A 20,192-nucleotide genomic window follows, 5' to 3' on the forward strand; every position below is an offset into this window, starting at 1 on the left:
ATGAATGAGCGTAACGACAACGAAATGGCAGAGACTAATACGTGCGCTTGATCATCCATAAATCACTTTTCCTCCGTAGCCAGCCGGCTTCTGCACAACTTCACGTCTCTACCGTTTTTGTAGCTTTGTAGGGAATTTCATGCAGTTTGCATCTTATCTCGATTGTCTTTATTCTGGGTATAAATTGTCCGTCTCCGTTCTTTGAAATACCCGTGTAACATCGCAAACTGGGTGAACAGCCAAAAAGAGGGCGGCATCCGAGTGATTCCTCAGGAAAAATACCGTAGCCGCTCTCCCATTTTATCTGTTGGAACAATATTCTGAGAGTTCTGTGATTAATATTATCCTCACAAGGTGAGTCTTCAAAGAAAGCTAAAGAAAACCAATAAGCCGGTGAAATGACTCTATCGATTTCATCCCGAAACGATTACCATTTCGTGAGCCAGTGCATGCAAACAACCAGAAACGGCAACGTTTCACTAAATTTAGGAATAAAGTGTGCAAAGACTAACAAGTTGATAATCTCGGTATTTCTGCCTTATGATTCAACATACTCATAAACAGCATATCCTAATACTCGTGTTTGCACGTTTTCACTGCCCTAAGAGCGAAAAAAATCAACAGGTCAATACTTCCGTGACTTTATTAGTAATTAAAGTATGGTAAAACAGAAATTGACATGTCATTGCTTGGAAGGTAAAAATTAATATATTCGACGAGCGGATCAATATTCACAAGCAAAAAATAACCTACAAACCGAATTCTGTCCCTGCAATGGTTCAGATCAGTGACTAAGCCGGCCACGATTTTTTATATTGTATTAGTAAAGCACTAACAGAGATCATAAGCCTTTTTTTTTTGTAAATATCGTATTTTTATCTATTTTTATACATTGGGTTTTTATAAGATCCGATCTCTAGAATCACATGCTCGACATCCACATATAACTAGTTAATTTCTGAAAGTAAAAACTGGAAATTTCTGCCTGCTCTGAGTCACAGCGCCCGCATTTTTGGAAGAAGAAAATCGACAAACTACCTTTCGTTAACGCAATGTGAAAGATAGCAGCGGTGGTCGCAGAATGAGTTGTGATGAACTTAGAAAATATAGTTAGTTATGAGTTTGGGTAGATGTGAAAAGGTGTCCTTCTTCTCTCTTCCTCTTTCTGATCACCTGTATCACTAGTGCTCCCGTTGTTCGTCCATTCGCTCGAGCGAGCACCGGTAACATTTCATTTTCCCCAATCGCGCGCAACAGTTGCTCAATGGTATCTCTTCTCGCAAGGGTTTCAAAAAAACATGATCTTTGTTTGGAGAAGTTCGTGGATAGGTCTGACCATCAGGTCACTGCCTCATCTTCTTGCACTGCGTTTGACATCGTATCAGCCGCCCAGCGATTGTCGTTGAAACTGATCATGTGTCGGATTCACCTTATTTTACTTTCCTTGGCATTTGCGGCAGCGTCTTTCATCTTCGATCGTTGAGGCAGTATTGAACTTCGAATTTTTCTTTCACCCAAACAAGGGATAGTCCTAACATCACGTTTCCAGTTGAGCGTTCTGTAACGCTGACGGCGCTTTCCTCCTGCTTACAGAACGCCCGGATTTCCGAAGTATAAACTGAAGCAGGAAAGATGGTGGAGTTGAGTAGGTGAGCACGGAACCGGATCTTCTTAGTTTTTCTCTACATCGTCACGCTCTTGCATGTTACCCGAACCGCTCAGTTCCTCCTGTTCAGCTCGTAGTTCATGTCGTTTATCAAGTTAATTTCCTAAATATAAGTAATTGGACCACTCTGACATACTCCTTTTCTCTTTCTCCCTGAACATCGTCTTATCAAGGTTCAGCTGGAGACCGGTTTTCACACATCATCCGTCATCGCTTTGGAACCGTGCATTACAACTGATAACGAGCCAAAGGCATCGCTAGTCTGTTGCTAAGGACTGACAGTAGGTTCTTCAGAGATTTTCTTTCAACTTTTTTGCACTTTCACTAGAATACTTTAATATGTTTTAGGAATACTCTAGAGAAAAAAAAATGTATCTATTGCAACGATCGTTATGTGTTCACGTGTTAAAATTGGTGTGGTGGCGACCAAATTTCAGTGAGCATTTTGAGTAATTTTACATTTTGAGTAATCTACATTTTCTCTTCTGTTCTTAAAAACTGTCATGTTTTCCGTTGCAGCAATAATCAAGTTGCAGCAAGTTTATAAGAAAAATGTGGAGTCGAATGCCGGAAGAAGCTTTTCAATGACAGCATACCAAAGAATTAAGAGTGTTGGATCTCTTCACGAATAGGAATGCTTAGAGACGTAGTCCAGAAATATGAGAACGGTCACGCTCAATTCTTCTTAGTTATCCAGAAAAACGGAATGAGAAACAACAAGCGGAGAGTCAAAGCTACAAAAGCTGTCTCAGGTGTTCGCAAGCAGACGTGGCGTGTTTACCTCTTGTTGAAGACATGGGTCGTTATAAAGTGCTATGTAGAAAGTAAAGGTGCGACAAGACCATTTCTCACGCAGTTTCTCCGAACATCTAGAAAGAATTGCGCATCATTACGCTCATATTCGTGAACTACAAGCCTATTCCTATCTATTCGTGGAGAGGTCTCAACACTATCAATTTCGCGGTATGCTGCTTTTGAAAATACCTTACTTAGACTCTGTGTCCAGACATGAATACCATGGACGAACCCCCCGAACTTTGGAAGCCGATTAGACTCACTTCAAACTTTTTTATAGCAACAGAACAAGGACCTGAGCGTTGAGTGCTACAAATTCCTGAAGAAATCGCTTCACTTGTAAGTCCTTGTTTTCCATGTAGAAGCGAACCAAAACCTCTACCAGACATTCTTCCACTAATGTCTTTTCTCTGCAATTGAAATGTAATAAACCTGATTTTAAAAAGGTGAAGCAATCACAAGAGTTCAGAAATTGCTTCCTTATTCTATGCTGTTTCAAGCTCACTCTAGGAAACAAAATTTTTACAGTAGTTGTTGCTGATGGAATTAACCTCTGAGTCCTTAACATAAGTTTTTCGATGTAGGTAGATAGTCGCAGAAGAGTTACTCTGGACTGTTGCAGGTACAGCAGATATGAAGATCTTCTGCGATATTCCTCCTTCATTGTCCGCAGAAGTTTGCAGATTCTGAAAAGTTCATATAGCTTCGAAGCAGTACTTAGCCAACATGAAAATGACAACGACACTTGCTCGTCAGCATCTGGGTGTCTATTAGCGACCCACACTTTCACCGACAAGGAACTCATCCATTAGAACTCGTCGTAGAAAACAGCCGGAACGCTCGAAGTTCTATTGGAGCGCTTCACCCTTGTGCACGCGCTGCATCTTCCAGGCCGTTTTTTTTACGTCATTAAGAAGAAATGAACGTTATCGCACCCGTTTCTGCAATCTACGACCCGCATAGTCTTTAGATAACAGAAATCCATACCACTCCAGATTCGTGGGGTGATGCCTTTAAGTCAATAATCAAGTTTTGATTCACTTTTTAACGCTACAGTTAATATTTGATTCTCTTCTTCATTTTCACGAATTCCACTTCTCGACATTTGCTACGTTGCTGGCTTTACGTTCTTTTAACTCTCTCAGAAGCAAATTCCATTCAACATCCATTAGAAACACGACTTTATTGTGATGGGAGGAGTTAATGACCACAGCAGATCTAGGATATGCCTGCTCTGACCTACCGAAAAGCTATTCTGCATGCACAGATTGAGCTGTTCGTGATCAGCTGTGGGTTCCTGAGGACAGTCCCCCTCAGCATCTTTCGCATGTTAGCTCTCATTGTAGCGCTGGATTTACTTCTCTAGTCGATATTGCCGATGTCTGTGGACATGACAGCGTTGACAAAGTTCACGTAAACAATCACAAGAAATTAGCAAACTTTCCAATCGCTGTGTATACATGTACATGACAAAGTTAGTGAAACCATTACCAAACACAATCCTTATTCCTTCTGAAGGTTTATTTTTAAAATCATTCGAGGTGTTGACATTATTCCTTCTCTTCTTAATGAGGCACGAAGTTCGAACTTAGAAGAAGCTTTCTGGAATCTCGTGTAAATCACGTACCCCTTATTATCAAAGATCTGCAAGCAACGCATAACTTCTCTTGTATGCGCTACGAGACCTTGCTCTCTTCCGCTTACAGCCTCCGCTAAAAGAGTACGCAATAACAGTATCAGTTGTTCACGTTCGTCCTCCTGCTTCATTCCACTGAAATAACTCAAACCAATATGGGAAACTGAAAAGCAATGAGCAACAAGCCAATCTGCATTCTTTCTTTAAAACGAAATAGTGAACGTAACCTGCAGTTGCCATCAAACGGCATGGTAGGAATATTATCCGCACTACTCAGAACCAGGCGTAATTTTCTCTTCGCATCCAGAAAAGCTCTAAAAAGGGATGTCTATTGATATTTTTCGCTTCAGATATCGTTCAACAAGAAATTTGTAGCTGTTGTGACCAATATGTCTTGCTTCATTCCACTGAAATAACTCAAAGCAATATGTCTTGCCGCCATTGCAAGCAACCGTCCTCTGAGAAGATTCTGAGAAACATCGCTAAAATTGTAGGAGCAGGAGCATGGCTATAATATCTCGACAAATGCGCAGCAGTTCGCTGTCAACTCTTATTACTAACACCTCGAATTTATTCAAAATTTTCAAGACCTTAGCATTAATACAACGACTTTGGAAGATACAGAGCTTCGTTTCAATGCAGCAAATGTACGAGTGACATTTTGGTCCAAAATAGGGAATAAGTGCAGGCACTTTCGACACAGGCGATCAATGATTTTTGCTTTTTTGGAGGGTGGGGGGATCCAACTATTGCCATATTTTGTTTTTTTTTATATTGCTGAGACAAAACAGGAAAACTAAACAATGAAGGTTCATCTTTTTCTTAGTTCGTCACAAGAGGTGATACTGACATGTGAATACTAGGAATGAAATATCCTACTGAATCTACGGAAATCTGCGGAAGAAAATTTAAGGTTTAGTATTTCATCTGAAATCTAACAATTCTTTCGCAAAAATGCAAAAAAAAGTTCCTTCGAAAATTACTTCACTTAAAAAATATCTTCACGACACTGTTTGCGATCAGTACTAAAAAGAGTGGATGTTCTAATCTTGTGAGGCTCTCTAGGAGGTTCTTCACTACCATACACTGTGCCATCCGTTTCGCAAAGCTACTAAGGCTCACATAACTGGCAAGTGGGATAACTATTTGGCTCCTAATACCACGACATAGGTGCGCGTGTAGCTCAGTCGGTAAGAGGTATAGCTGTTACTGCACGATAGATCGACCGCTCGAACCGTTTTTATCCCCCCTAGTGCCAAGCTTCTTTCGAGGCCGATAAATTGGTACCAAACTTGCCTAAGAGGACAAAAAAAGTGATTTGATATCAATATGAAGCGTGTGATGGATTTTCCCATCGGAGGTAGTAATGGGAAGGGGTCGCAAGGGAAGGGGGTCGTAAGGGAGTGTGAGGTAGGCTGTAGTGAATGTAGGATGGCATGATAACCACTACGAAATATTACGTAGTATTAGATAATTATATACATTATGAAATATTACAAAATAATATTAAATGATTACGTAAATTACAAGAAATTATATTGAGTTTCAGGCGTAGCACAATATGGAAGCCCAACATTTTGTTTTGAAAATGTATGACGTGTTGACAATGTAACAATAGGAACACGGAGGTTCGACACCCCACTGAGGTAAATTTTTGCAATACATATAGAAACTTGAAACTATCTTTAAAAACTGAAGAATTTAATTACACATAGCGTTCACCAGTTTAAAAGTGCATTTAATAGAATTAAACTACCGAAAAAGCTCAGATCCCGTGCACATTGTTGGAAGATTGCGAATAACTCATGATAAAAGGATCAAATGAAATACTTTGGGTGGTTTCTCAGAGGAAGTTTGCCTTACAAAACGAAACAAAGCATCGTTGTTTTGTCCCAACTCCTAGTTGCAATGGAATTTAGATAGGACAAACTTACTTACTTACTTAGATGGCCCGTCTTCACTGGACGTGCGGGCCCCAGCATCTCTTCCACTCGTTTCTTTCCATCGCCATTGTCGTCCAAGATGTTCTCAAGCTTCGTGAGTGACGTTGACGAGGTCCTTGAGCCGTATCCAGCTGAGCTCTCAGCTGGCCCATCCGTGTAGCGAACACGTCACCCCATCTCGTTGGCGGTCTCCTTCGAGGGAGTTTAGCATCTCTTGGGATCCACTCTAGCGTTCTTTTAGTCCATCTATCGTCGATTCTTCTCATGATGTGACCTGTGACCGCCCCATCATTTTTTTTTTGCTTTCGACACATATTCCGCTGGGTCGTGGAGGCGGGACATTCCTCTTAAGTCGGAGCTGCGAAGACCGGCTAGGTGTTGTGTGCGCCGGTTAAACTTCAGAAGGCATCTCTCAAGGGCTCTGTGGGTAGTAAGTAGCTTCCTAGACGTGACAGCGGAGTCTGCCCACGTCTCCGCTGCGTAACAGAGCGGTGGAAAAACTGTCGAGTCGAACAGATGGGTACGAAGATCTTGGTTCGTCAGTTGATCCGTAGCTTCCCTGACGCCTGCGAATGCTGCCCATGCTGCTCTCATTCTTCTATTCAGTTCTTCCTCCTCCGTCCTCGGAGTAGCGTTCTTCATAAACTGCCTTCTTTCTGTTTACTCGCAGTCCTATTCTCTTCTCTGCTTCGTTCAATCCGTTGAGCATCGTTTCTGCTTCATTGGTACTCCTCGAAAAGAGAACGATGTCGTCCGCTAAAGGAAGGTCCGAGAGAAATCTTCCATCAACACGTATGCCCCTTTCTTCCCAGGAAAGTGATTTCATTACCCATTGCAATGAAGCCGAGAACAGCTTCGGCGATATATAATAGTATCGCCTTGTCGTATGCCCTTTCCAATGGGTGTGGTGAGAGGGCGGTGGAAAAACTGTATCCTAGTCGTGCATCGATCGTAGCAATTAGCTAATGTCCTCACATACGACGCGTCCACACCTTGATCGACCAGCGCTGACAGTATTGCATTCGTTTCTACGTTGTTAAAGGCTTTCTCATAGTCGACGAAGGTTAGAACCCTCGATACGGTCTGGATGTGGTCCAAACAGCTGAATCCCTGACGGAATCCAGCTTGTTCTTGAGGCAGGGCTTCATCCAGCGTCTTAGATATGCGCGTGATGATGATCGTGGTGAATACTTTGTACAACACGCTCAGCAAGCATATCGGAAGGTAGTTCCGAAGGTCTTCTCGGTCACCCTTCTTATGGATAAGAACGGTTTGCGAGGTCTTATACTGGTCTGAGATTCTTTCTTTCTGAAGGTAGAATGTCATGTGCGCTGCTAAGATTATTTGAAGCGGATGGCCACCAGCCCGAAGAAAGTCTGCTGATATAAAATCAAGTCCGGGGGCTGTGCCAGGTTTCATGCTCTTGATAGTGACTCGTACTTCCGAAGGGAGAATCCGTGGTGGAGCTTCATCAGTGGGGATGATCGGGCTTGACACAGTAGTTGATGAACGGAAAAGGTTCGAGTAGAACCTCTCCGTAATGATTTCCATCTCACGACGAGAAGACGTGCGAGTCCCGTCTTCGCTCAGCAAGGTTGCTAGCGGAATATTATATTCGCCGAGATTTCTGCGGCAGTTCTTTAGACTCGTTCCTCTTTGTGCTGCTTCCAGAATCTTCTTCTGCCTGTATTTCAAAAGATTCTCCTGCAACGCTTTTCTGCAGCTAGTGTTTACTACTAACCGCTCAATGTGCGATGCATTCGAATCAAGCCTCAAAGCCCTTCTTCTTTCCAACAGTTTGTTGGTGGTCTTCGAAATTCGATCCAAGTTTGTCGTGCGCGGCTTCGAGGCACGTTCAGCAAAGGCTCGTAATCCTCTGAGCAGCATCTCGTAGTCCACGTTTGTGTTCTCCTCGATGTGCCAGTCACCTTGGGACAAAGAGTCCTCGAGTACGCAATCGTCGTAGACGACTTCTTTTCTCCTCCGTTGCCGATAGCAGATGTTCTTTTGCATTGTGTGGCTAACTCGTATTTTCGCACGAAGGAGACGGTGATCAGAACCATTACAAAAGGATGGTACTACTGAGACGTCAAGCAGACACTACCTCCGATTGGTGAGTGTGTGGTCGATCTCCGCACGAGTCGCGCCATTTGGCGATTCCCATGTCCACCGTCGATGATCTTTTTTCATGAAAAGAAAGTTCCCAGGAAAGAGGCGAGCGGCGGACAACAGCCCGGCGAGACGATTGCCATTTTCATTCCGGTCCCCTAGTCCAAATCTTCCAATCCTGTATTCCTCTTCTGTGGCCTTTCCTAGTTTTGCGTTGAAGTCTCCGACAACGAGTTTGTAAAAGGACTTCTCGTTGCGGACTACTTCCAGCTCCTCGTAAAACGCGTCCAATTCGGAATCATCAGCTGTTGATGTTGGTGAATAGCAGTTGATGATACTGATGGATTTTTGGCGCAGAGGGCGGAGGCGAAGAATGGCCAGACGAGGTGACAGGATCTCGTGAGAATCGACGAGATGGACGACAGATGGGCGCACAAAACCAACACCGCCTACATTTCGCGACGGAACCTTCTCTTCACGAATGACGAGTGTACCGTCATTCATCTGTCGTACGTCGCTCCTTCTACACTTGGTCTCCTGCGGAGCAATCACGTGAAATTTGATACGCTCTGCAGCTCCGAGAAGGGCATGCAGGTCAGCGTCTGTGGAAACTGTTCTCGCGTTGTAAGTACACAGTCTGAGACAGTCTCCATGGCGAGTCGTGCGTGTGTCGCCTTGGTCTAAAATCAAATGGGACAAAACTTGAAAAATTTCCATTTTTTTCTACTTTTCCATCTAAATTTCGAGTGAATAAGACGATCCAGAAAGAAGAAATTCTGCACACGGGGTTTCTCTTAGTTTCTCTATATGAGTATATGGGTAATTTATTAAAACACCGCCTCGCTTTTCTGGGGTTGGAAAACTTTCCAAAACTCTGAGTTTTGCTCGCGGGCCGAGAAATGTATGATCTCGAAGAAAGTCTAATAACTCGTAGCAACTTAGTCGGGACCATGCATCATATCAGCATACCATCGTTCAATTCCACTAAGTCCACTTTTGAACTACTGAACACTGTGTATAATTAAATTCCTCAACTTTTAAGAGTACTTTCATGTTCATATCTCTTTCGCAAAAATTTGCCTCAGTGGGGTGTCGAACCTGTGTCATTCCATTTCACACTATAGGGAACAAAATGCTGATTTTTTCACGTTTTTTTTTTTCGTCGTTTCTCTCTAATCCGACCTAAGCACCTGACTCTTCTTTTTCTTCGTCGCGTTATGCCCATTATTTCATAGATTTTAGAATAAAAATAGAACAGAATAGAAATTAAAATATTTGCAGATTATATTTATAAATACTCATTTATTTGTAAATGTAACAACATCAATATTTCAACCACATTTCAACATATCTTCTTCTGCTGCTACTTGTTTTTTTAGCTTCATTCAGCTACCGATTTTCTCAATTGACATTTCTTCCTCGGCTAATTTTCGATTTTTATTTTTCGAAACACGCGAAATTTCCAATACATTGAATTGGCAGCAACCAACTAAACCTAGAACGATTCGGAATTGAAGTGAACGCGGTGGCGCATCCCAAGTGGATTGATTAACACCAGACATTTTATCCTTAGCACGTCATCTGCCGCAAGGACAAACGACATCATTTGTTTCACAAATTTTGTCATACGGACGACTGCGAAATGTTTTTCAGATTCGCAGATGGTACTTCCCCTACTCTCACCGAGTACCATAGACTAACCTGTCGTAAGCTTGCTCGCACAACGCTACTTCTATAATTCGAAATAAAAGAAAGACAGAAAAAACGTTTGTTGGATGTTCTGCTATATGACACTGCTGTTACATATCCGTGTTAGATGAAATCTTCGCTGAGCAGCCACAAGATTAACCATAAATCAATATGGTTAGCGGTATTTACGAAGACAATGACCAGTTCAGCATCAGATGAAACTGTTGTGGCCGCCCTGAGTACATGCCCTATGAGAGACTAGTTTTTCAGAAGTGTGCAAAAAAGCAGCGAATTAGAATATTTTTTTACAACAAAGCTTTCAGTGGCACTTTGTTTTCTAATTTTCCCTGGAACAAATGAAACGAAACGTTGAGAGAAGGCAATCAATTGACTAGTTGTCTCCCGTCGAGGTCCAAGTCGAGGCTACAGGGAAAATTTGGTAGACTGGTAAATCATAATTAGGAACAAAGATAGTAGTAACCAAATACTCCTAACTATTTCAACATAGATCATCACAACTCGAACGCCGAATCGGAAAACGCGCTAACCATTTAAGTTGTAAAAACGTGTTAACAGTTTTGAGTCAACTTTCAACATCACTATATCCCAATCAATACACCCTGAGGTACCACGCGAAATCGCAGGGTGCTCTCAGTGTTCAATTGAGAGGAAAAGGGGAACACCTAAACAGAGGCAAAGAAAATTTATTTCGAAAGATATGAGCAGCGCAATGCCAGGAAGCCCACGGCATGCGAGTCTATATAAAGAAGCACCTAATTCGAAATCAGCACTTAGTTCGCATGCCTATGACAGGCCTTCTGAAACAACTGCGTTGTTTTTCCGCACAAAGGCAGCGTTAGTGCGTTGTTTGTTGTTGGTTTCATCAGGAGTTAGATATTCGCCTGATTACCTGTCAAATATATGAAACTGAGTACATTGGCAATGAAGTGCATCATGTATACGAATGAAAGTGTACCTAGATGGGTTTGTAAGATGAAACATCTCTTCAGAAATCAAAGTCATCGCCGACAATGTCATGCTGATGTCCGTTTTAAGACAGCGGTCATATCATTATCCTGCGAGCCTGACGTTAAAATTACTGGAGGCGTTCTAGGCGATAGCGAGAAGAGTTTGGCATAAATCGTAAGGAAGAATCATAGATGTGATAGTCGGAGCTGGAGCTCAAACTTCTTCACTTCTGGACGGTTGTCGAAGAGAACTCATTAACTCTTGGACAGCAGGCGAAAGGACTCTCTTCACTTTTTGACAGCTGGCGAAGGGACTCCTTTCATTTTTGGATGGTTGTGAAGGGTTCCTCATCGCTTGAGCTGCACTCCATGAGCTAGACCCAGTTTACCTGAGGAGGCTTCGGCTCCTCCCTATCGCACCTATGCGAAGAATGTAATGCCGTGACCAGAAAGCTGGCAATATATCAAGAGATTTGCAGGTTGTGACCCAAATCGCCAAATGCAAAAAGACATACTCATCGTTCACTACTAGCCTATCTCTTACAACCATTGGTCCGCAAACATCACGGCACAGCGGCTTATTAATGTGGCTGCTAATGTACTTTACTTCAAACACTTGGTTTTTGACCTAACTGTTCGTTGAGTCATATCTTGTGAACTGGTGAGGCGTTTGGGAGGTTAGATTGCATGCGTCTTTCCAAAGATACTGAAAAAGCGGACGACGCCAACAAGTTAGTCGAAATAAGAGATTGACAACTACCTTTCTTCTTCGCTCAAGAAGTATCACAATACTCTGCTCTACAATGCCGATGTTCAAAAAAGACCGAACTTGAGATTTATTTTGTGTCATCAATCGAAGTAAACATGCGGAAGAATGTAAAAGGCAGAGAAATAAGCAAAAAAGAGTTACGCCTATATATTTTATCAAACGCTGCATACAGCATATTAATGTACTCAAATGGTGAAACGTCAAAGGTTCCTTAAATTAGGAACACTTGAGAAACTTCTCAAAAGAAAAAAGACAAACTGTTTTAGAACGAAGAAAGAAACTCTATGTACTTATATTACTATTTGATAGAATATTACCTCCATGCCTAGCCTAGCAATAAACATTTACCAGCAGAGTTAAACCACACGAGAAGAGACCCTAGAAATCAATTGAGCCTATTGTCATTGGTAAGGAGTGCACGCGTTCATCGATGTTCAAACGTCGAAAGGACTATCCGAGCAACCCAGACAATGTGAAATTTCATCAACTTGTTTTGCGGGTATAGAAGTGTTTCCGATCCTAATCCCTCTAGCGTTGATTCATCGTCGCTTTCTACCTATCTACTCAAGAAAAGTTCGCTCCTCTCCAAAGAAGATTGTGGAAGGTCGTTGATAAAGAGCGTGAAACTTAGTTAAGAAGATATCTATGACTGAACCACTCAAAATATTATTTGTGGAGTCTTCTTCATACTCATTCGGGCTTTTGCTAACATTTATTATTTATTTCATTATTTTTAAAAAGAAGAGAAAGGAAACGGATAAGGACAACAGAACAAAAACATGATTGTACTTGAAATCAACGCACCTGCACTCCGTCAGATCATCTGAGGAATAATAAGCAAGTACTTGCTCAGAAGGTGTACTTTCGGAAGCGGATGAAGTGACCTCATTTGGCACCTGCACGTCGTTGGCAAAAATGGAAGCAATAGGTTGATATTTTGCAAGTATGTCGTCAGCAGACTGCTGATGGAGATCTAAAAATGACGGGTTCCCATTTCATGGTGGTTTGTGGAGAAACGTCCGTAAGAACATTCACGTTGAAGGGTTAGAGGAAAAAGAGCAACCTACCAGCCACACGAATTACGTTTTGACTGTTTTTAGTGGTAGAAAGATTTCGATCGTTTTCTCGTCTTGAAGCATTCCACTCGCTAAGCAGGTCCGAAATTGTAGAAGAGTGTGGTATTTGGCGGAATGAGGATCCCCTCATACCTGAATATAAGAAGGACTCTACAAATAATATTTTGATTGGTCAACTTATAAAATCTTTTTGACTAACCTTTCCGCACTTTGTCACCGACCTTCTGTAACCCTTGTTGGAAAAGAGTTAATTTTCCTTGGCAGAAGTTAGAGGGCGAGGATGAGTAAACGCAGAAGGTATCAGGATCGGAAACACTTCCTATACCCGAAAAATGTGATGGCGAACTGAAGGTGGAGCGTTGAATTCCAGACGGTCCGGGTTGCTCCGATGATTGTTTCGGTGTCTGAACATGCGCATTCGTCACTAGTTGGCGATTGTTTCAGCTGAGTTTTACAGTCCGTAACAAACAGGAAAGTTCACCCTATGGAATTCAATAACCCGAGTTTGCCACATGAAAGGTGTCATTTCGTGTATCAAATTTAGTGTCTCAGAATACCCTAGATTACAACATTTGTCCGACAGTAGTTTCGATGACATCTGTTCCTGAATAACCCGACCTTGAACAAAATAACCCAAAATGAGATGGAATTTTCGGGCGGTGGCAATTTCGACATCTACCCTTCTTCTATTTTCATCAAAGCCACAACAGCATCGACTAAGCTCGAGACACATTGCAAAAGGAAGAAAACGTCAAAGGAAAACGGTAAACAACGACGAAGAATAAATAGTTGATTAATTTGTTGTTACAACTGTTGCAATACTCGGCAGAAATTTCCACTTGAAAATTCTGCCGAGGACTTATTCTATAACTCTGTGTAGAAACAGCACAGCGGGAAAGTTGATTGTCATACGACCATTCTCCTCTTCTGGGGTGTGTATCGTTAGGTACCTGCAGCCTCCGCGACAACCTATCTTTAAGGGAAACGAGTGGCAACGGCGATCGTTAATTGCGCTGCACAGCAGTTAATAGCGTCAGCAGAGCATTGCGCTTCGTTCGCCTTATGCCCCGCCCATCACATCGTCCATCTTCGGCCCTCATCGTTCAATGAGGTGCGAAACATGCTTCGCAGGAGCACACTGTCTCTGATATTGCTTCTGTCGATCGATTACGTATAGAGATACATAGAAAGATTGCACTCAAAATGCCGGAAAAATAGAGTGTTTTATTTGTGTAAAACAAACAAGTCGAAATTTTTACAAACTAACGCAGTATTAAATAAATACAATGCACTATTGCATTAAATATTCTGTATAAATACAAAATATATGTCTATATCATCTATATAGTTTTTCCAGTCACAAATCTACGTCTTCCAACGTTTTCACACTTTTTAACTCTTATTTTGGAACGTTTTCAGATTCATTCATATTTTCTGCTGTTGTTTTGTTTTTGTACAAATCATCTATGTTTTTTGCTTAAGCATTTTCATTTTCTACGTTGCTACGCTGTTGCCATTTTGCTCTTTGAACCCTCCCAGAAGTCAACTCTATTACGTTATTGCCATACAAATGCGGCACATGACCTCAGTGACGTGGTGATGGATGGGCGTGGCTTAATGATCAGAGCTAACCTAATATGCCTACTCTGGTCTACTGACAGCCTCTTCTGTAGGCACTTATCTGGCTGCGGGTACTCACCGACCCAGTATGTTCCATACTCTCTTCGTTCGCATTCACGCTCTCACTCTCAACGTCAGAAGTGTTTTTTTAATACAGAGAACATCTTGTAGAGTGACAAATTCGCTTTAAAAGGCTTTCTAAAGCGTTTCGGCGATAGTTAAGCTGCGTTGGAGGGGTACAGAAAACAGACCACTGCGATGCGTACGGCTTATGCCGCGCTCATCACATCGTCTATCACCGTCCCCCATCGTCTAAGAAGGTGTGAAACATGCCTCACATGCATTCTATCTCTGCTTTTGATATCTGAACCCTCCTAGAAGCCAAGCCAGTAATTGGAGTACAAACACGGCGCACGACCTCAGCGACGTGATCATGGGTGAGTGTGGCTTAACGTTCAAAGGTAGCCTAAAATATCCCTGCTCTGGCCTATCGTAAGCCCCTTCAGCAGGGACGTATTTGACTTCACATAAGCGGTTGTGGGTACCTAACGACTGATGCCCAAAAAGTGGAAATATAAATGTAAATAGGCAAACAACTATTCTGTATGCATCATAAGTAAACATTAGCCTTCTTCACCACTGGAATCGCCAACAAGAAATTTCACAATTATAAGGCAGCAGCACAAAATAAAAGAGGATTTGGCGGTCTGATTAGAATGAGACATACAACCAATAACTCAATTATCCTATCCTCATTCCCCTTGCACAAACGCTGGAAGATTAGAGACGTTGTCACATCTACCGAGGAAAGTATAATAAGAAAACCGGACACTTGATGCACCCCATTGATAACCGTTGCATCAGAGCAGCGCGCCATGCGGGAAGCCCTTCCCTATCACTAGATTGTCGGCCTCCTTGCAGTGATCGAAAAGAAAAAAAGAAAAAAAAAAGACCACTGTCGAAAGTGACGCCTGTGGGCAACTGTTGATCGTAATAGGGCAAAAAAAAGTATTATTGGCGCTCGCTCGAGCAAACTGAAGAACAACAGCGTAAAGCTGAAGTTGGTACGATCTACGAGGTGGTACGATCTATTCGTTAAGCAACCTCGCGGTGAAAATCTTAGCACTGGATTTAGGAATGCAATTTAGTTCATTTCTTAAGCACCATTCCAATGAGATTTGAAATATCTTGCTGCGTCAATCTCCGTACTTTTATCTCAACAAATTTGCTGGCAGAAGTCGGTAGCTTGAAGCTGAGTAGAATTGGATGGCCAAAGTCGAGAGTGACTTCCCACATAACTTCAAATTTTCTGCTCTTGGCCAGGAGATTAGTTCGTCGGAATGTAGTCAAGCTGGAATTTGAGAGTTTTCATCTGCTGCCTACGCCACTCTTCAGAAGTTAAGTGAGAAGACCTTTGCCACACGTATAAGCTTATAGCGTCAATAATTTCTCTCGAATATGATTAAGAGGTTCGGCTGCGTACAGGAGTCAACCAGGCGATTGAAGCATTTGTTTCGCAGGATAACACAATTTTACCACCTGATATGCTAGACAGGAACGCAGTTCATCACAGAACAGGTCCTTGTTGGTCTTCAGCGATTTCTATAGGTATGTGGGTGTATGTGGTGTGTGTATAGTGCATATGTATAATATATTGTTTATAATGTACATGTATATGCGTATATATATAAAGTACCTAGATAAACATGTATATATGAATGTAAATGTAGATGAATGAATAAACATAAATAATAACATAGAAACAATTATGAATAAACGTAAATAATATCTAATAAATAAATATGTATATATTTGCAAATAAGTATTCAGATGAATAAGAATGAATAAATATGTAATTATGTACTACGCTCAGTGACGTTCCAAAAAGAACAAGAAAAAATAAAGAAAGTAAGGGAATACATAAGAAGGAAAACAAACGAGTTGACTAAGGGTTAGCTCTGTGTACGACTCTACTTTGAATAACTTGGGATTATGCAGAGACAGATTCGTGAAAGAGTTTGCAAGTTCTAAAAGCCTGAGAAAGCTGTACATGTTCATTGCATCTACTCACAGCCAACAAAATCCCGCCATCCGCATGCAACCCTTCCAAGTGTTTCAGATATTTCAATTAGAACGGGATCTATGACTGTACAATGCAGAATAAACAATACATCTCACCGAGCTTGACAGAGTAGCGACAGAATCAACGGTTGCGTTTGGTTCACGATCTTCTCTGAAAGTCAAAAAGGTTAACGTGCCAACAATTGACAACAACCATGTGGTAAAAACACAATGACTCACTTGCTCAGTTCCGAGTCGGCTTCACTACGACTGTTTGAGAACGAGCTCCCGCTACTTTGACGCCGTAAACTTTCATTGTCACCAGATTGAGAAGCATCAATGAGCGGCTGTACGTTTACGCACGGTATACGCTATACAATAGTGTTAATTGTTAGACACTGGATGAAAAGGACACCACATGCGTTGATACTGGAAGAGATACCAAAAATGCTAATGTGCATCGTATTGATCAATTACCTTTGTGATGCTCCAATTCGCTCGACTTCATCTCAAATAATGGAAATTGACTCCACGCTATCTATAGGTTGGTGCAATAATAATAATTCATAATAATAATAGTAATAATGGGCGGGTGAAGCGGTTAGAGGTTCCGCTTCCTGCACGATAGACCGGAGCTTCGAATCCGCCCTAGTGCTCACCAAGCCTTTCATCCCTCTTGGGTCGATAAATTGGTACCAGACTTGTCTGGGAGTATAAAAACACTGACTTGACACATCGGCTAGCCACCACAAGTCATTGTATAGGCCAGTTACACGTTCGCAAACCTTAAACGATTCTGAATTGAAGTGAACTTGGGGGCGCATCCCAAGCGGATTGATTAACGCCAAACACTTTGTCCTTTACTAATAATAATAATTCACAATAATAATAATTCATAATAATCCATAACAATAATAATAATAATCATAATCACAATTACTTTTCTTTGCCTTACTTTCACGAGAAAGTTTTTAGATTATACTCATTTTTAACATTAGAAGCGGTAGCGTAGCGTTTTGTAGCGCATTTCGTTGTGTTATTAAGCCGGAAGTGGTTTTGAACGGCAGTCAGTATTTGGTCAGCACCAAGACGTAGAAGATAATATGTCCAAGCATGAGTTTCCCCAAATCTTCTACGAGTTCATGCTGGGCAAGTTTGCAGTGGAGACAGCTCGGAATATCAACGCTGTTTGAAGTCCGAATCCACAATACGGTGTTGGTTCCAAAGGTTTCGTTGTGGTGATATGAGCTTCGAAGTTAAGGAAAGTCGTTGAAGCCCTTCTGAAGGTGACGGCCACCTGCCGAAGGCAATCATCGAAGATGATCCACTTAAAACAACACGAGAGGTTGCCCATGAACTAGGTGTTCATGGACTTCAAAAGCCTTATGCAGCGGTAATAAACAAACTTGCGTCTCGTAGGCAAAGATTCATGGACTGTGATGGTTCTTATTTTGATTGATAAGGTTGATGAAGAGGCGAGTCATAGCGTTTCGAAGTAAACGTTTGAAGACGCGCATCATTTTTGCACGAACCTAATATATAATGAGCCTTGTGGTAGACAATCGATGTATCAAGCATATATATACATATATATATATATATATATATATATATATATATATATATATATATATATATATATATATATATATATATATATATATATATATATATATATATATATATAATATATAGTGTGTATATGACAAATCTGGCGCAAGTTTATCAAAATGAAAGGATGACAGGCTGAGTTGGGCTTGGGTGATACCGAAAGCATCAACTACACTGACACAGTGATGCCCAGTTATCACTTCGGCAAACACTGGTTATAGATCATGTTTACGAAAGTGAGGTGTCGCTCTTTCATTGTAAGCAGTACAGAGAGAGTATCAGGAGAGAGAGTGTGCAATTAAACCAGCATGTCAACATTTGAACGAGGGACGGGACAAGACTCCAACTTCCAAGAAAGACGAAGCGTTGAACATTGCCTGGGAATGTATAGCAAGTATATCGGTACTTCGTTAACCATGCACTTAGACAGCTGTCGAAGTTACTGATATTGACTTAGGTCAGCAAGAGAACTAGGAACTTGACAGCTGTAGTTTTCAGATATCCCTGATCTTATACCTTATCACAATTGTACATACAACAAGAAACCAAATTTTTAAAGATAATTTATGGACTTCTTGTGTGACCTAGTTATGAAATGTTCTGCAAGCACGCGTTGGTTCTTCACCTATGGGAGGAAACAATATCTTGTCGGCGAAAGAGGTCAGCCGCTTGCGGTGGTGAAAATAAAAATTTCAAATTTAACACGAAGCTTAACTGTGATGACACTAAACGAGCTAACAGAACGAGACTTAAGAACATTAAAGCAACAAAAAAAAATAACCGAACACCGTCACGACCGAGGAGTAGCCATCGCAGACAAGATAAGAGCGTTTTCACATCAAAATCGACAGGATGCATAATTAACAGATGCGGGATAATCACGAGCCACTGTTCTCAAATTTGGCTCTGTCACGGAACCCATCCTAAGATGCAGCCACAGCCACAAGAACAGGCGGCTACTGTTAAGTTCTACTCGGATGAGCTGATCTGTAAGTATTTCTTGAAGGTTTCGCAGGGCAGAAGGTCCTTACTGAAGCACTGACGTTCCGTCCTTCCAAAGTAGTATATCAAGCGCCGGTAAATGAAACAACGTGAGACGAAGAAACTACAGAAGACAGACTACACTACACAACTACAGAACGTGAGAAGACCTGCACCTTTGAGTCATCACAAGTTCGCGAATTCACAAGACGAAGTAGCAAAAAGCACATGAACGTGGACATGCAGAACTGAAAGATGTTCGAGCAAGCGATCGAGAAAAAAGAAGACCAACACTAAGTGAAAGATACTGTAGAGAGGATACTGCAACGCTCGCAAGCAACAAAGCAAGCCCTATTCAACAGCGACACAACTAGGAAGAACTCAGATCAGCCATCAATTGACTGAGCGATCCTGGATGGCATGTAGTCGACACTACTTCAACAGTCTCCATCAAATCATGTGGAAACGTTCAATGCTGGCCTAGCACAGCGAACATCTTCAACTTGGAATGTTTCCTTCTACAGCCGTCAGAACAATTGTACTCGTCTTAGAGAGGATTATACGACTGGCGATGAGGCCGAGCGAGAGTAGAAAGAAGTCAGAGGCGCGAAGATCGAAGCCACTCAGTCGGGAACGAACGACATAAGGCTGGAAGCACTGGATCAAAAACGACGCTCGATGATCTCAAAAAAGGAGAGTACGTTTTAAAGCAGAATGCTCTCTATTCAAACGAGTTCTCGAGCCATATCGGTCCTCCGCAATGCCGATCATCTTCGACCGAGAACACGTGAACATTCGCAAGAAGTAACCAGGAGGAAACGTGATTCCCACAGCGCTGGTCACGTACGGTTTCATTCGTTTTCCCTTCATCCTGTAGGTCATATCTTTAGTTGTTGCATAACAAAGTTTAATTACCCAAGTTCGTTAGATGGTACTCGTAATCCGGTCTGTTTGAAAAATGTGGGGCCAAACGTCTAACAACGGCAATCGTCTGGTCGACCTATGTGAATAGACGAACCTTATCATCGTATTCAAGTTGAAGAAAAACCATGAATTTTACGCTGCAAATGTGAATTCCTTAACGGCTGAAGAAGAGAGCGGAATCTAAAGATCAGGATGTTCAAACATCAGCCCGATTACTTTCTAACGTTCCTCTGCTGAGCATTGGAAAATGTAGATCTGTTTGAGCCAAACTGGACTCCGACCATCAACCATTTCTCCTCAGTTTAAAGCCAAACTTACACAAAAAAAGTCGAAGAGTTCCTCGT

At 41.8% G+C, this 20,192-nt stretch overlaps 2 protein-coding genes across 4 annotated transcripts; both read right to left on the reverse strand.

The window, feature by feature from the left end:
* Window positions 1–538: 538 nt before the first annotated feature.
* RB195_023343 (uncharacterized protein) lies at window positions 539–19,975 on the reverse strand (the record flags this gene model as incomplete). 3 transcript variants are annotated; one of them, XM_064210732.1, is made up of 14 exons in its annotated part: window positions 539–601; window positions 2,757–2,871; window positions 3,013–3,147; window positions 4,089–4,232; window positions 4,325–4,411; window positions 7,020–8,060; window positions 8,145–8,829; window positions 9,119–9,153; window positions 12,380–12,548; window positions 12,643–12,783; window positions 12,851–13,055; window positions 16,450–16,504; window positions 16,573–16,703; window positions 19,943–19,975. In XM_064210732.1, 14 exons carry the CDS (start codon window positions 19,973–19,975, stop codon window positions 539–541), a joined length of 3,039 nt encoding a protein of 1,012 aa, XP_064066613.1. The 3 variants fall into 3 exon arrangements, with proteins under 3 accessions (XP_064066613.1, XP_064066614.1, XP_064066616.1); XM_064210734.1 differs by lacking the exons at window positions 539–601; window positions 2,757–2,871; window positions 3,013–3,147; ... (3 more) ...; window positions 9,119–9,153; window positions 19,943–19,975 and adding an exon at window positions 16,992–17,003 and having other exon boundaries at window positions 8,141–8,786; XM_064210733.1 differs by lacking the exons at window positions 539–601; window positions 7,020–8,060; window positions 8,145–8,829; ... (5 more) ...; window positions 16,573–16,703; window positions 19,943–19,975 and adding exons at window positions 6,036–6,155; window positions 6,381–6,682 and having other exon boundaries at window positions 2,736–2,871.
* RB195_023344 (uncharacterized protein) lies at window positions 6,866–8,053 on the reverse strand (the record flags this gene model as incomplete). The annotated part of the gene is made up of 1 exon (XM_064210735.1): window positions 6,866–8,053. The coding sequence occupies one exon, from the start codon at window positions 8,051–8,053 to the stop codon at window positions 6,866–6,868; it is 1,188 nt and encodes a 395-aa protein (XP_064066615.1).
* Window positions 19,976–20,192: the final 217 nt, after the last annotated feature.

Source organism: Necator americanus, chromosome X, assembly GCF_031761385.1.
Source record: "Necator americanus strain Aroian chromosome X, whole genome shotgun sequence".
Taxonomy (NCBI): domain Eukaryota; kingdom Metazoa; phylum Nematoda; class Chromadorea; order Rhabditida; family Ancylostomatidae; genus Necator; species Necator americanus.